The following is a 15,563-nucleotide window of genomic DNA, read 5'->3' on the forward strand; positions in this document are numbered from 1 at the left end:
ACTGAATTGGACAGAGTGCTATCCTCTGATTTTTGTTCGGCAAGGATTCTCGAACCACAACCGGCCGAGCAAGGAGTTAAAAACCCTGACGCCGAGGAGGCGAACAAGGGCGACAATGCGGTCGACCTCAATGACCCATATGCTTGCCCCGTTGGGGATGTAGTCCTTGCTTTTCTCAACGACAAGTTTGAGAAATTCGAGAAGTTCCTCATGCTTGGGGAAGATCACTAGATTTGGCCACCCAGAAATTCTAATTCGGTTATCGCTTCTGACGACGAGGGAGCCCAACGCCGGGGCTTCAATGTTTACAGGGCCGCCTTAGAGGTGGACCTCCGCTTTCCCCTCCATCCATTTGTCCAGGAGCTGTTGGTCGAATACCAGATTGCGCTGTTTCAGCTAGCACCGAACAACTCGGCCAATATCTTTGGGTACTTGGTGATTTGCCTTAGGAAAGGCTTCACCCCTAACTTCTCGGTCTTTTGCGAGATGCACAACATGGTACAGTTGAGTGCGCAATCGGACGGCTGGTTCATCCTGAACACTTATCTAGAATACTTAGTAGTTCTGCACAAGCCGTCCAAATGGCGTGACTGGAAGCATCGCTTCTACCGCATTAAGAGCAAAGACAGGCGCTTCAACCGCAAGATGAACAGATACAATGCCAAGCCTGTTCAGCTTGGACGAGGGGATCACCGGCCGTATAGGCCTCCTGTCCATCCGGACCACGCTCATCAGCTTGACTACTTTAAAGTCAAGAAGGTGTATCGGGATGGGAAGCAAGTGCCCGTCGTCTCCAACTGGATTCCCCTAACCGACTGGCTTAGGGATCCAATCTTTATGTCATCATTTGACTTGCTAAGGAACTATACCCAAGGTGGATCTTCATGACATGACCGTCCGAATGAGTTTTCAATATAATCAAACTTTTTGTTCCTTTTTCTTAACAGAGCAAGCCATGTCTCAGTTGGATCCAAAGCAAAGAGGGGAAACGGACATGGCCGACTTCAAGTTGGAGCGTTACCGGCTCCTTAGACAAAGTTACGAAGCGGCCAAGGGGATACGTATATATATATATATATATATATATATATATATTATATATATATATATTATATATATATATATATATATATATATATATGTATATATGTATGTATTATATGTGTGTGTGTGTGTGTGTGGTCAGCGTCTGCTTCAAAGGACGAGGGGTCGTCCAAGTCTGGCAAAATCACTGTGTCCAAGACCCGCTCATGGGCGCAGGCGACTAAGGAGAAGTCGCGGGCTGCTCATGAGCAGCCTAAAGGGTTGCAGTCGCCGCCTTGAGAGATCAAGCAACAACCTATGCCTACTCCTACTCCGGAGAGGCATCCGCTGGAACCACCCTCCTTCTCGGAAGGTACCTAGTCAAACTTTTTCTTGGATTTGATGGTTTTGATTCGTTTCAATTTTCTAACTCTTGCTTTTCACAGACATTGCCGAGGAGATGGACGTTCGCGCCCCTGGTACGTCACTGACCCGGGCCGAGCGTAAGGCGGTCCGAGAGGCTATGCTGAGGGCTGTCCCGGCCGATGTGCAAGATAAATTCCGGGGAATTCACGAGGGGTTCTGTAACACCCCAATAATTCTCTCTTTAAACTTGTAAATAACTTTAATAAAATGCAAGAGAATTACTTACATGCTACCGCCACGTGTTTAAACATTAAGGCTAATTCAGAATTTTAGTAGTGGAAAAACTAACTCAATTATAAATAAGATTCAAAACCAACGAACAAAACCAAATTAAGTTTTACAATTTGGAACCATGAAGGCCCTAATTCAAAACCCAACAAAAGTAGTAAATAAATCAAACCAAAGTTTAAATAAATTCAAACTTATGAAATGAAATAAATTGCGAATAATAACCAACTCCTCCCAAATCCCACCACCTTGATGCATGTCCAAACTATGTAAACACTTGTGATAAGTCTGCTACCCAATATTACAAGTGCAAAGATTGGATCATTACATGGTCATTGAAAGGCGAAGGCCATGACCAAGAAAAAGACACACAAAAGCACACAATCAGCAACGCTGAGTACATACAAGCTATAAATATAATAAAGAATTCCTAGCATGCTACTAATTAATCAATCAACACACAACAGTTTAATTATTGACTCAAACACATAACTCAACTGTTGACATGTCTAAGACTTCTCTAATTAATACTGATTATTTCATTTTATTTATTGGATTAAGCAATAGACAAGGTTGTCTCCCCATGCTCTAATTCGGAACATCAATAAAAAGAAAAACCACATGCCTCCTTTCAGAAACATCAATAAACATCCAATGGCAGACGAGCGCGACTCTGTGGCCATAGCTAGTATGAGATCTCATCTAACTCCTTATAGTTTTAAAAAGTATTTGAAAACAAGAGGCTTGTAGATCAGACGGCCTCTAGAAAAGGGCACGGCTAATACCCCGTGTACCCCAACCCCTGTTTTTCATTACTCTAGATGTGCACAAATCCAGAGTTTTATTGCTCATTCATCTTACACTTTACGTGATTTACAAGTTTAAACTTGGTGACGTCTCAAATGCAAAACAACATAACCAATCAAACATTAATCATTAAACAATTCAAATTTCCAATTCAATTCTTAAATTATTAGTGACAAACAACATTTAGTGTTGAACCCTTTAAACTACCTCGGTGTATCAACACCTTAAGTGCATAAGACACTTCAAATCCTAAACCTCGTCTTATAGACTTCAATTCTTCATTTACTCATTCCATTTCAATATTAATGAATGAGTAATAAAATAATTCAATCCACATATTCATGTACCTTTGCCTCTAAACTCATCTTGCAGGTTAATGAATAAATAATACTTACAAGTTACACATTTTGCATACATGAATCAAAACCAATCATCACATTAATCACCAATCAAACTTACTACCATACAATTTCAACCAATCCGCAAGTTTTCTAATATGATTCTAGATTTTCCAAGTCCTTAAACATGCTCCTAGAGTCAAGGTTTTCGTATCCTTGTACGTATCTTGAGTAAATGAGTTGGTTGGCAACTTTAGGAACTAAAAATCGCCTTCTACGAAGTCCTCTCCTATACCAAACAACATTAATTCAATCAATACCCAAGTAATTAAATTTACAACAATACTAACTTACTTTAAAACCTTCAAAATCCAATTAAACAACACTTTAAAACCTTCCCTTTTACTAAAATTCGAAGCTTATATAGAGTTCTTAAAGTTAGTATGCTTAAAACCCAGAAATACACTAATCCAATGTAATTGGAGACTTCAAAAACATAAAACAATAATCTGAAAATTAATTCATGAGATTAGATTTTAAAGTTCAAAGCTTTATAATCATAAAATACTCACAACCATTGTTTAATAAGATTAGGGACATAAAAATATGAAATTAATACAATTTAAACCTAAAATTGAAACTTTAATAAATCTGAAATTTTATATATAATCAAAATAATTATGCTTTAACATAATTTAAACACAATATAATTAGATAACTTAATCAACACGTTTTAAACCCTAAAACCATGAAAAATCAACATTTAAACCCTTAGTTCTTAGTTAAACCAAATTTGAAATTTTTGTCATTAAATTAAACATAGAAAAATTTAGAAATTTGTAATCTTTTGCAATTCATATGCATAATCAAATTATAATAATAACAATTTAAGAACAAAATGTAATAAAGATTGACATATTGAATCAATTTATCAAAGAAAAGAAAGAAGGAAGGAGGGAGAGAGAGAAGGGGCGAACTGGTAGTTGTGGGGTGTTGCGGGTGGAGCTGCGGTGGTCGGTGACAGCAGCGTGGGCGATGGTGGCTGAGCAGGGGCAGCAGGTACAACAGCGAAATTGGCTTTTTTTTATTTTTATTTTTTTTTTTGTGAAATCGTGAAGCAGTAGGGGAAAGCAGTAGAAGCAAAATAACGTGAATGAGGGGGGAAATTTTGAGGTATTTTTTTGTTTTTTTTTTGGGGGGGGGGTTTAAATGAGTATGTGGGCTTGGTTTCCCAAATTAAGTGGAAGTTTGGGCTTGAATAAGAGTTTGAGCTTTCTTTATTCAAGATTGGGCTACTAACATTATTGACAAAATAAGTTGATGTATAGGAAGAGAAATTCAAATTAAATTAGTGCCTATTAATTTTATAGTGTTTAATTAAGTTTTTCATAAAATAACTTATTTAATGAAAACGAAATAAAATATTTGTTTAAATAATAAAGAAATATATTATAATTTACTCTAAAATATGGGGGATTACAGGTTCTTCGGCCCCATGATAAATAGCTGTGTTGAGGTATTTAAGCTTCTTTGAACTTTAACACTTAGTTTATCTTCATTTTTCTTTTACTAACTTGTATTCTTCTTTCATCCATAGCTCTTACTTAGGCTCTCTGCCTTCCAAGACTGGCACCCCTCGGGAGAGGCGCGAAATCCAGTCGGCCTGGGAGGACATAAAGAAGATTTAGGACGAGAGCACTAGGCTGCTGGCCCTCCAAAGCATCCAGCACAAGACTGCCCTTGATGCGTTGAGCGAGAAGTCTGCCAAACAGACTGAGGACATAGTCAAAATGGGCGATGCCCTCAAGAAGGAACGGTTGGCTAACGAGGCTCTCGTGAAAGAGAGGGACGAGGCGGTCGCCCATGCTGCCGAGTGGTAGGAGGGAGTCGAGGCTTCGGAAAAGCTCAAATCCGAGCTGGAGACCTGCTTGGTAGCCCTTGAGAAGACTTTGAAGGAAGGAGAAGAACACAATCAGGAGGCTGAGGTGCCTCAAAAAGGAGGTAGAAGAGCTGAAAGAACAGCTCAAGGATCCCAAGAATATCTCCCCTCAGGAAATGGTCCGAATCGAGCAGTCGACCATCACTCGACTTAAGAATCGATTTGAGGAGGGCTACTTTATGATGGTTGACGTCAACGAAATCGGCTACTACCTGGAGCACTTCACCAACCGGTTGGACTATGTCACCTTCAAGGAGGAGTGCCAAGCTATTGGGGAGCCTGTCCCTCCATTCGTCGCCACCCCCTCCCCTACTAAAAGTGATGATGATGAAGACGGGGAGGAGGAAGAGGAAGAGTCGGCCAAGGATGATGAGCCAACCAAGGCAGACGATGCAGCTAAGGAAGGTGAGTCGACCGCTGGAAATGGTGGAGAGGAGGCGGCCAAATGAGGAGCTCTCTTCTTCTTCTGCAGCTGTTTAAGCTTTCAGTACTTCATTTTTATTTCTTTGTTTGGAACAATTTCAACTTTTGCCGTCTGTTTTGAGCGGTCTTGTAATATACTCTTTTTGTTTTTATTTGCCGTCCGTTTTGAATGGCTTTGATTTACAAAGTATCTTCAACTTCTTTTTATCCATACTTAGCATCTTTGAGCAACTTTTCATGCCTTTATTTGCTTTAACATACGAATGATTTTACAGTGGGGGTATGACCCTTTATTCTACATTTGCCTAGTCCACATACAAAGAGGTTTTATTAACTTAGTAGGTTTTATACCTCAAAGGGTATGACAACTAGTAAGTTAATCAAATCATAATAATGATTGCACTTGGACTAGGTGAATGCCGAATGAACTTTAGCAATACGACCGTTTAATTGGCTCACGCCGAGTCGTGCTTTGATGCTATCTCTCGGACGCACTCGTGAAATTTCAAGTATTATCTCAACCTGATCTTTCCTAAGTGTTTATTAGGCTCACACGCCTAGGTATGCCTTTTCCCTTAGAGTAAAAATACCTTAGGCAATTTTCGGACTACCTTATGTTTTATCCGTCCGACCGGTCTAGGGCCGGATGGAGCGTCTAACATTTTGACCCTTATGGCCGAATTGCTTTGCTGGGGAATGCCCTTGCTAGGCATTGGACTCGGCCGCTTATTCCCCCCTTTAGGGGCCGAGCTGCTATGTTGGGAGCAGCTTCGTTTCTCTTTTTAGGCGGCATTGCTTATTCATCTCTACCCTTGTCAGGGGCCGAGCTGCTATGTTGCAAGCCACCCTTGTTTCTGTTTTTAGTCGGCATTTCTTCTTAACAATAAGTAAATATACAAAATATATTACAAGAGTTTAATAACAATGTTTGACTTTTTCATTAATATCGTCAAAATTACATTGTTTTTGGCCGTATGGCTTTAATTACATTGCTCGGCCGTTTAGACCTAGTTGTATATACAAATTTTGGCTAAGCACAAAAATTTATACTGTTAGGCGGTCGCACACCTAGCAAAAATAACCTTACTAATCCTCCTAACTATGTAGTAGGGCAAGTCAGGGTCGATCCCACAGAGACTATGGTTCACCTAAAATTATCTAGACTCAAGTTATTAGTAAGCAAGGATCAACAATGGTCGAATAACTAAAGAACTAATGTATGGAAAATCGAAAATAAACTAAGGGATATGAAGAATCAGATAATTAAAACATCCAAGATCTAGTATCACCACAATTACGATTAATGCAATTATATTCCTACCCCTAACATACGATTCCAATTGAATGGGGAAAAGCAAATCCTAATCAATACCAAGGAACTCTCTCGGGTATCAAAGGCTTCCCTAACATACAATCAAGCCTATTCTCATGGTATCATGCAAATTAGAGACATTAAAAACATTACTCTAACTTCCCAATTATCAACCCAACTATTCTCATGTTGAATCTCAAACCCTAAATTGATCTACTCAAATCCATTTAAACCCAACTCTCGTTGTGATAGAAACAATGGAATAATAACGATGCTAATTATCTCTAATCTAGTATTGGCATAATCACAATCAATTTAGCATAAGCAATTACAAAAGTCGTTAGAGAATTTAAGGAATTAATTCATGCATCAATCATAATTGGGCAACCCTAAATCTTGGAAAAAAGAAACTACTTACTCATAATGAAATAAACAATAACAAAAATAATTAAGGAAAACATAATTAAGAAAATTAAAGATGAAAAGAAAATACCGAATCTTGAATTGAATGGAAAACGGAAAGTAGAAATCTTGAATCTTGAATTTCAAAATCAAAGCAATTTAATGGAGAGAACTAGGTTTTAACAATGTAAAACTAGACTAATAAAAACTTAATTCTCAAATAAAACAATACTTAGTGTATTTATAGCCCTAGAAAGATAATAAAACGCTCAAAAGACTTGGCGCATAATTCTCCCAGGAGGCACGGACGTGCCTCTAATCGAGTGCAAACTTCCTTGGCTTCTGACTTCCAGGCACGGATGTGCCTCTTGACGAGTGTAATTCTGCAGTCTTGGGCACGAACGTGCCCCTGCTAGGCACGGACGTGCCTAATGTCGAAGCTCATAGCTGTGTAAACTGACTTGGAGGCACGGACATGCCTCTGCTAGGCACGGACGTGCCTCACTCCAAAAGTCCCTAAATAGCTCGTTCTTCAATCAACAAGCCTCGTGAAGGTTCGTGGGCCTTGGTTTAGCTTCGTGACTTCGTAAAATATCCAAATTAGCTCCGTTAATCCTGAAATACATCAAAAACAACGAACTACCCATAAAAGCATCGAATCATCAAAACTAAACCAAATTACACCAAAATAGACTAAAACACTCGACTAAGCTAATAAAACCAACTAAAAATAAGCTAACAAATATGCACAAAACACGACTTATCAAACTCCCCTAAGCTAAACTAATTCTTGTCCTCAAGCATTTAACCATGAATCACAAGGGAGGAGAAAGACAACTTCTCAAACCATCATAATGTGCCATCAATTTGAAATCACGAGGAAAACAAAAATTAGAGTTAATATGCATAAAACCACCATAAACCTCTTAAACTTGGAATCGACAAACATCTTACCACACATCTCCCCATACCAACTCACACAAACATGAATAGCTCTCACCTTAGTTGTGAAAAATAAAAAACAAATAACGCTCATGTGTGTTATGGGGTGAAATACGATATCACTCAACCTAAGCATAGAATGCATGTCAACTTCACATGAATTGTCCTCTTTAGGCTTGCAATGTGACTTTCTCCACTTCTAATGATTGATGCAATTACAAAAATCATGAAATCCATAAAGGGTAAGCTTGGTAAACAAGGGTTGGACGACGTTATTTGGGAATGTGGTGCTTAAAATATAACAAATCCTAATCTCACTACACATTCAAATGTTGGGTTCAAACCTACCTTATTTCCTCCAACTTCATACAAAATAAGAATAGCCCCTTATTTCTTTCTTTTTCCTTCTCTTTTTTTTTTCTTTTCTTTTTCTCTTTTTTTTTTCATTCATTTTTTTTTTCTTTTGCAAAAAGAAAGGGATTCATAGCAAATTAGGATTTAGGAAGACTTTAAACTCTTTAATTCGAGGTAAGGGTGTATGCAAGTTCAACACCCTTTTTTTTCTTTCTTTTCTTTCCTCTTCTTCCTTCCTTCCTTCTAATAAATCAATTCCCTTCTTTCTCTTTTTCTTTTTTTTTTTTTCAATTTTTTTTTCATTTTTTTTTCTTTTTTTTTCATATATCACTCATAGGGCTTTAACAAGTGTAATGCTCCTTCAAAATAAACCTAGGAAAATAGCTCTATGGCTTTAAACGTAGGGTATCAAGAAGGGGTTAAAACACGGCTCAAATTGGCTCAACCTACGGGTGAATGAAAAATAAAAAAAAATTATGCAGGCCTAGAATGTGGAGGCTCTATTCTCTACAAGGAAATTTCAATCATTTTTTCGCAACATGCATCATTCAAGTCTCAAACAGTCAAAGAGCAAGACCAAGAATTCAATTATGTGAAGGACAACTAATCACACATGAAGAAACACGACTGAGATAGAGTGCAATCAGTCAAATATGGCTCAAAAATCTCACCGGGTACACAAACTATTCACATAAGTAGAGCGGGGAGACCATCCTGGCCACAAACCAACTCAATTCCAAGCAAATCGGTGAATGGGTTTTCGAAAACTCTTTTCGCAAAGCACACATATATGATTGTTATCATAGAAGAATAGGCATGTAAAGGCATATCAACAACACTAGAAAAAAAAAGAAACTAACCAAATACTAAAAAAAAAAATTATATACATGGTGAAAAGTGAATCCTCCCCCAAGCTAAACCATACAATGTCCTCAATGCATGCATATATCAGTGTAAATGGACAAGGGGAGAGGGAAACAACTCTACTGCTCGGGAGGGTGAGAATCATACCTCGGGCCGGAGCTAGGACCGCCCTGAAAATGCTGACGCATCATGCCCCTTCCATGTAGTCCTCCTTCGTAGAATCTGTTCTTTTCACCTGCATAAAGAGAGAGAACTAAAATAAAATAAAATAAAGAACACTAATAAATAAATCTAAAATCAAAATAAAGATAAGAATAAAAACCAAGTAAAAGATCGAGAATGGGTTGCCTCCCATTTAGCGCTTGTTTATAAGGTCTTTAGCTTAACCGTAGTGATAGCTCAGCTCGGGTCACCACACGAAGAAGGAACTCCGTGATGTTTCCCATGAAAATATCTGCTTCCAAGTGACTCCTTCATTTTATAATTAACCTGCCTTGTATCCAAACTCACCTTCATATGGCCAAACACATCATCGGGTGGAATTTTGTCTTTGCTTCTCACGAACATTCTATCAAATACATACTTATCAACCAAGGGGTTAGTAGCATCGATTCTTAAGCAAGTACCACCATCAAATATAGAATTATGTTCATCAAAGAGCTTGAACATGACTTGTTTATCCTGGGCCCTAATGGTGACTTGTCCTTCGGGAACATCTATTACGGCTTGACTTGTGGCGAGGAATGGTCGACCAAATATAATCGGGATCATATGGTCTTCTTTCATATCCATGACAACAAAATCAACATGAAAAACAAGTTCACCAACCGTAACTAATACATCTTCAACCATACCCTTAAGGAGTCTAGAGGTTCTATCAGCCAATTGAAGAGAGATAAGGGAAGGTTTAAGTCCTTGCAAGCCTAAACTCTCATATAATGAATAGGGCATTAAGTTAACACTAGCACCTAAATCGCACAAAACCCTATTGAAAAATTTCTCGTTTATCGTGCAGGGAATAGTGAAACTACCCGGATCATGCAGCTTAGGTGGTAGGTTATCATATAAGAGAGTAGGGCCCTTCTTATTTACTACTTCCTTATCCTTTTGTTGATCTTTAATAATCTTCACAAAATTTGCAAATTGAGGCATTTGAATTAAAAGATCAGAAAAGGGAGTAGAGGCGTGTACCTTCTTAAGAGCTTCGCAGTATTTCCCAAAATGTCTATCGAGTACGGCTTTTGACAACCTTTGCGGGAAGGGCATCGGTTCCTCATAAGCCGGTGGAGCAACATATTAGGGACCTTGAACATCTTCGCCCCTTTCATTTTCTCTAGACTCCACACTGCACACCTTCTCATCTATTTGCCTCGGAGGTGGTTCATCTCTTCTCAAGAAAACGGCATTACATTGTTCCTTTTGAACCTTCGCTTGATCGTGAAGAGTTGATAAACGACTCATCTGTTGTGAAAGCTGACTTATTTGGGTTTCCATAAGCTTACTCTGGGCTTGCAACTGTTGAATGGAGCTACCTTGTTGTTGGATGGCACTATTGGTTGTGGTAATGAAGCTCTCCATCATCAACTCAAGGCTAGATTTTTGGGGAAGTAGTTGCGTTGGTTGTTGGTTCATAGGTGGTCTTTGTTGGAAGCCGGGTGGTGAGTTGTAGTTGTTGGGTCGAGGCGATGGTGGTGGATTCTGTTGTGCTTGGGTGTTCTTATAAGAGAAGTTAGGATGGTGTTTCCAACCTTCATTGTAGGAATTGGAGTAGGGGTCATAGGGATTTTTGGGATTTGAGGAGTATAAAGAATTGGCTTGTTCAATAGACATCTCACTCATGTTCTGCGGGAAATCAGGTGCGATGTGGCCCTGCACATTACACATTTGACAAACCTCTTGGGGGCTAGTTAAAGTTTCAGCTTGGAGCTTATCAAACCTGCTTGTTAGTGCCTGCACAGAACTGGCTAACATAGTCAAAGCATCTACATTAAGCTTACCTCCTTTTTTCACATTCTGACGACCTCTTGGATGATAATTATCATTGGCCGCCATCTTCTCAATCAGCTCCTTTGCCTCAGTTGCGTTCTTTGTCAAGAGAGAACCCCCTGATGCAGCATCAATGTAGATTCGGAACTCATGGGTTAGGCCATTATAGAAGGTTTGAATCAACAACCACACTGGGATACCGTGATGAGGGCATTGTCTCTGTAACCTCTTGAAACAATAGCTGAAGCAACGAATGAGGCTTAGTAAAAACGAATCACAAATAATCAAATGAAACTGTTAGTCCCCGGCAATGGCGCCAAAATTTGATAGGCGGTCGCACACCTAGCAAAAATAACCTAACTAATACTCCTAACTATGTAGTAGGGCAAGTCAGGGTCGATCCCACAGAGACTATGGTTCACCTAAAATTATCTAGACTCAAGTTATTACTAAGCAAGGATCAACAATGGTCGAATAACTAATGAACTAATGTATGGAAAATCGAAAATAAACTAAGGGATATGAAGAATCAGGTAATTAAAACATCCAAGATCTAGTATCACCACAATTACGATTGATGCAATTATATTCCTACCCCTAACATACGATTCCAATTGAATGGGGAAAAGCAAACCCTAATCAATACCAAGGACCACTCTCGAGTATCAATGGCTTCCCTAACATACAATCAAGCCTATTCTCATGGTATCATGAAAATTAGAGACATTAAAAACATTACTCTAACTTCCCAATTATCAACCCAACTATTCTCATGTTGAATCTCAAACCCTAAATTGATCTACTCAAATCCGTTTAAACCCAACTCTCGTTGTGATAGAAACAATGGAATAATAACAATACTAATTATCTCTAATCTAGTATTGGCATAATCACAATCAATTTAGCATAAGCAATTACAAAAGTCGTTAGAGAATTTAAAGAACTAATTCATGCATCAATCATAATTGGGCTACCCTAGATCTTGGAATAAAGAAACTACTCACTCATAATGAAATAAACAATAACAAAAACATAATTAAGAAAATTAAAGATGAAAAGAAATTACCTAATCTTGAATTGAATGGAAAACGGAAAGTAGAAATCTTGAATCTTGAATTACAAAAGCAAAGCAATTTAATGGAGAGAACTAGGTTTTAACAATGTAAAACTAGACTAATAAAAACTTAATTCTCAAATAAAACAATACTTAGTGTATTTATAGCCCTAGAAAGATAATAAAACGCTCAAAAGACTTGGCGCATAATTCTCCCAGGAGGCACGGACGTGCCTACAAGAGGCACGGACGTGCCTCTGATCGAGTGCAAACTTCCTTGGCTTCTGACTTCCAGGCACGGACGTGCCTCTTGACGAGTGTAATTCTGCAGTCTTGGGCACGGACGTGCCCCTGCTAGGCACGGACGTGCCTAATGTCGAAGCTCATAGCTGTGTAAACTGACTTGGAGGCACGGACGTACCTCTGCTAGGCACGAACGTGCGTTACTCCAAAAGTCCCTAAATAGCTCGTTCTTCAATCAACAAGACTCGTGAAGGTTCGTGGGCCTCGGTTTAGCTTCGTGACTTCGTAAAATATCCAAATTAGCTCCGTTAATCCTGAAATACATAAAAAAAACGAAACTACCCATAAAAGCATCGAATCATTGAAACTAAACCAAATTACACCAAAATAGACTAAAACACTCAACTAAGCTAATAAAACCAACTAAAAATAAGCTAACAAATATGCACAAAACACGACTTATCATATACATAATATTTTTTTAGATTGTCCGTATTCCACGTACGGGGAATAGGACGGCCATCTAAGGCATCAAGACGGTAGGTACCATCTTGGACTTCTTCTTTAATTCGGTAAGGCCCTTCCCAATTTGGGGTTAGTTTGCCATCCTCTTTTTCTCGGCTCACCGCTTCCATTTTCCTCAAGACCAAGTCTCCAATCTTTAGCGGCTGCTTTGACACTTTGCGATTATATGCCCTTGTCATCCTTAGATGATAAATTTTGTGTCTAAGCGCTGCATTGCCCCTAGCTTCTGGAAGGAAGTGTAGGGCAGTCTTCATGGCCTCCCAATTGGCCGATTCATCATACAACATCACTTGTAGAGTCGGCTCATACATTTCAATTGGTGGAGCACGTCCTCAGCACCGTAGACCAAAAAGAATAGGGTCTCCCCTGTTGAACTTTTTGATGTCGTTCGAAAGGACCATAACACATTTACCAACTCATTAACCCATAGGCCGCCTGCTTTCTCAAGCTTCCAGTTGATGCCAAAGGAGATCAACTTGTTGTACGCTTCAACTAGGCCATTAGCCTTTGGGCGTCCGAGCGAGGCAAAGCAGTGTGTTATGCCCTGGTCACTCAGCCAATCTCTGAGATGGTCGGTCTCAAATTGTGATCCATTGTTGAACACCATTGATTGTGGCGCACCAAAGCGTGTGATTATGTTTTTCCATATGAAGGTGGATACATCTTTCCATTTGATTCCTCGGACGGCCTCGGCCTCTACCCACTTCGTGAAGTAGTCAAGTGTTATTAACACGTACCGCCTCTGTCCAGATGCTGGTGTATACGGCCCCAAGATGTCCATGCCCCATTTTACAAAGGGAAGTGCACCCGCTGTTTTCCAGGCGGTGGATAAGGGTCGCAAATCTCTAGCACTTGTCACATTTTCTCACCATTTCCACGGAGTCTGAATTCATGCTCGGCCAGTAATACCCTAGATAGGTAACTTTCTCGACTAAGGCTCGTCCGCCTATGTGTGATCCGCAATGCGCCTGGTGGAGGTCGTCCAGCATCTCATGCCCCCTCTCGGACATATCACATTTCAAGTAGGGCTTTACAAATGATCTTTTGAACAAGTCCTCTCCCTTCATCTCAAACCATGTCGCCTTTTTTTTTATCAGCTAGCTCTCCATGGGGTCGTTCGGAAGAACTCCATCTTTAAGATAGGAGATTATTCCGTCCATCCATGTGGAGCTTATGTCAATGATTTGCACGAGCTCGACATCGATGCTCCTCTTTTACTTGACTTCCCAAAACACAGATCTCGGAGTATCACATGATGCCGAGGAGGCTAGTTCGGACAGGGCGTCCGCTTGATGATTCTTGGACTGAGGGACTTGTTGTAGCATGAAATTCTCTAGGCTCTCAGCCTCATCTTTCACTATTTGTAAATACTTCATCATTGTTGGCTCCCTAGCCTTATTGTCACCATTCACTTGACTGACTATCAGCTGAGAGTCCGAACATACATTAATTTTTGTTGCCGCGACCGCCTTACACATTATAAGGCCGCCCAGAAAGGCTTCATACTCGGCCTCGTTGTTAGAGGCTTGAAACTGAAATCTCAAAGCATATTCAAACTTATCTCCTTCGGGAGATAGTTATACGATACCAGCGCCGCATTCGGTCGTCGTTGCAGTTTCATCCACAAAAACTTTCAAGATCTGATCCCCTACCGGCTGTAAATCCGGTCGTTTCATTTCAGCCAAGAAATCTACAAAGGCTTGGCCCTTGATTGCTTTTCTAAGTTCGAATATGATATCAAATCCTCTCAATTCTAAGGTCCATTTAAGCATTCGGCCGCTGGCCTCCAATGTCGTGAACAACCTCTTCAATTGTTGGTCTTTGTAGACCACAATTGAATGAGCAAGAAAGTATGGCCTTAGCTTTTTTGATTCCATGAACAATACCCAGCCGAACTTTTCAATGGGTGAATACTTAAGCTCGGCATTGTGCAAAATGTGGCTAATGAAATACACCAGGATCTGATGACCGTCCCTTTCAGCAAGCAGGACGACACTTAAGGAATGATCTGAAATAGCCAAATACATGTATAACTTCTCATCTTTGAGGGGACTGATGAGCTGAGGAAGGGTATGCAAATGATTCTTCAACTGTACGAAGGCTTCCTCGACCTCCTCTATCCACTCGAACATTGCTTTTTTCTTGATAGTCTGGAAAAAATAGCGGCACTTATCCCCTAATCTTGATAGAAATTGTCCGAGTGCATCTAAGCAGCCGATCAATCTTTGAACTTCTTTTATGGTTCTGAGCGATTTCATCTCTAAGACCGCTTGGATCTTTTCAGGGTTGGTCTCAATGCTGCAGTAATCAATTAAAAATCCGAGAAATTTGCCGGACTCAACACCAAAGACACACTTCTTTAGATTTAACATCATTTTATGCCGCCTGAGTTCTATAAATGTTTCTCAGAGGTCCTTCAGATGATTGGCCGGCCTCTTTGATTTAACAATCATATCATCAATATAAGCCTCTGTGTTCTGGCCGATCTGATATCTAAAGACCGTATTCACAAGTCTCTAAAATGTGGTAGGGGTGTTCTTCAGGCCGAATGGCATGACTTAGTAGCAATATAGCCCCTACTTGGTCACAAACGCTATTTTTTCTTGGTCTTCTTCCCACAAAGAGATTTTATGGAATCCAGAGTATGTGTCTATAAAGCTCATCAGGGCATGCCCGACCGTTGAATCAACCATGCGG

The 15,563-nt window shown here is 39.7% G+C and overlaps 2 protein-coding genes across 2 annotated transcripts; both read right to left on the reverse strand.

Annotated features, from left to right (window-relative positions):
* Nucleotides 1-9,245: 9,245 nt before the first annotated feature.
* LOC110704733 lies at nt 9,246-10,324 on the reverse strand. Its single transcript, XM_021882540.1, has 2 exons — nt 9,569-10,324; nt 9,246-9,293 (listed from the first exon to the last, which is right to left on the reverse strand). Exons 1-2 carry the CDS (start codon nt 10,322-10,324, stop codon nt 9,246-9,248), a joined length of 804 nt encoding a protein of 267 aa, XP_021738232.1.
* A 30-nt stretch (nt 10,325-10,354) lies between these two features.
* On the reverse strand, nt 10,355-15,124 carry LOC110704734. The gene is made up of 2 exons (XM_021882541.1): nt 14,820-15,124; nt 10,355-11,285 (listed from the first exon to the last, which is right to left on the reverse strand). The coding sequence occupies exons 1-2, from the start codon at nt 15,122-15,124 to the stop codon at nt 10,355-10,357; spliced, it is 1,236 nt and encodes a 411-aa protein (XP_021738233.1).
* Between the last annotated feature and the right edge of the window lie 439 nt (nt 15,125-15,563).

The sequence above is a fragment of the Chenopodium quinoa genome, unplaced genomic scaffold (genome assembly GCF_001683475.1).
Source record: "Chenopodium quinoa cultivar QQ74 unplaced genomic scaffold, ASM168347v1, whole genome shotgun sequence".
NCBI lineage: Eukaryota > Viridiplantae > Streptophyta > Magnoliopsida > Caryophyllales > Amaranthaceae > Chenopodium > Chenopodium quinoa.

Coding starts and splice junctions, on each gene's coding strand:
- LOC110704733 (XM_021882540.1), bottom strand. CDS start 10,324: ATGCCCTTCCCGCAAAGGTTGTCAAAAGCCGTACTCGATAGACATTTT. Junction 9,294..9,568: donor ATGTGTTTGGCCATATGAAG/GTGAGTTTGGAT, acceptor CTCTTTATGCAG/GTGAAAAGAACAGATTCTAC.
- LOC110704734 (XM_021882541.1), bottom strand. CDS start 15,124: ATGAAATCGCTCAGAACCATAAAAGAAGTTCAAAGATTGATCGGCTGC. Junction 11,286..14,819: donor GACGGTCATCAGATCCTGGT/GTATTTCATTAG, acceptor TCGTTGCTTCAG/CTATTGTTTCAAGAGGTTAC.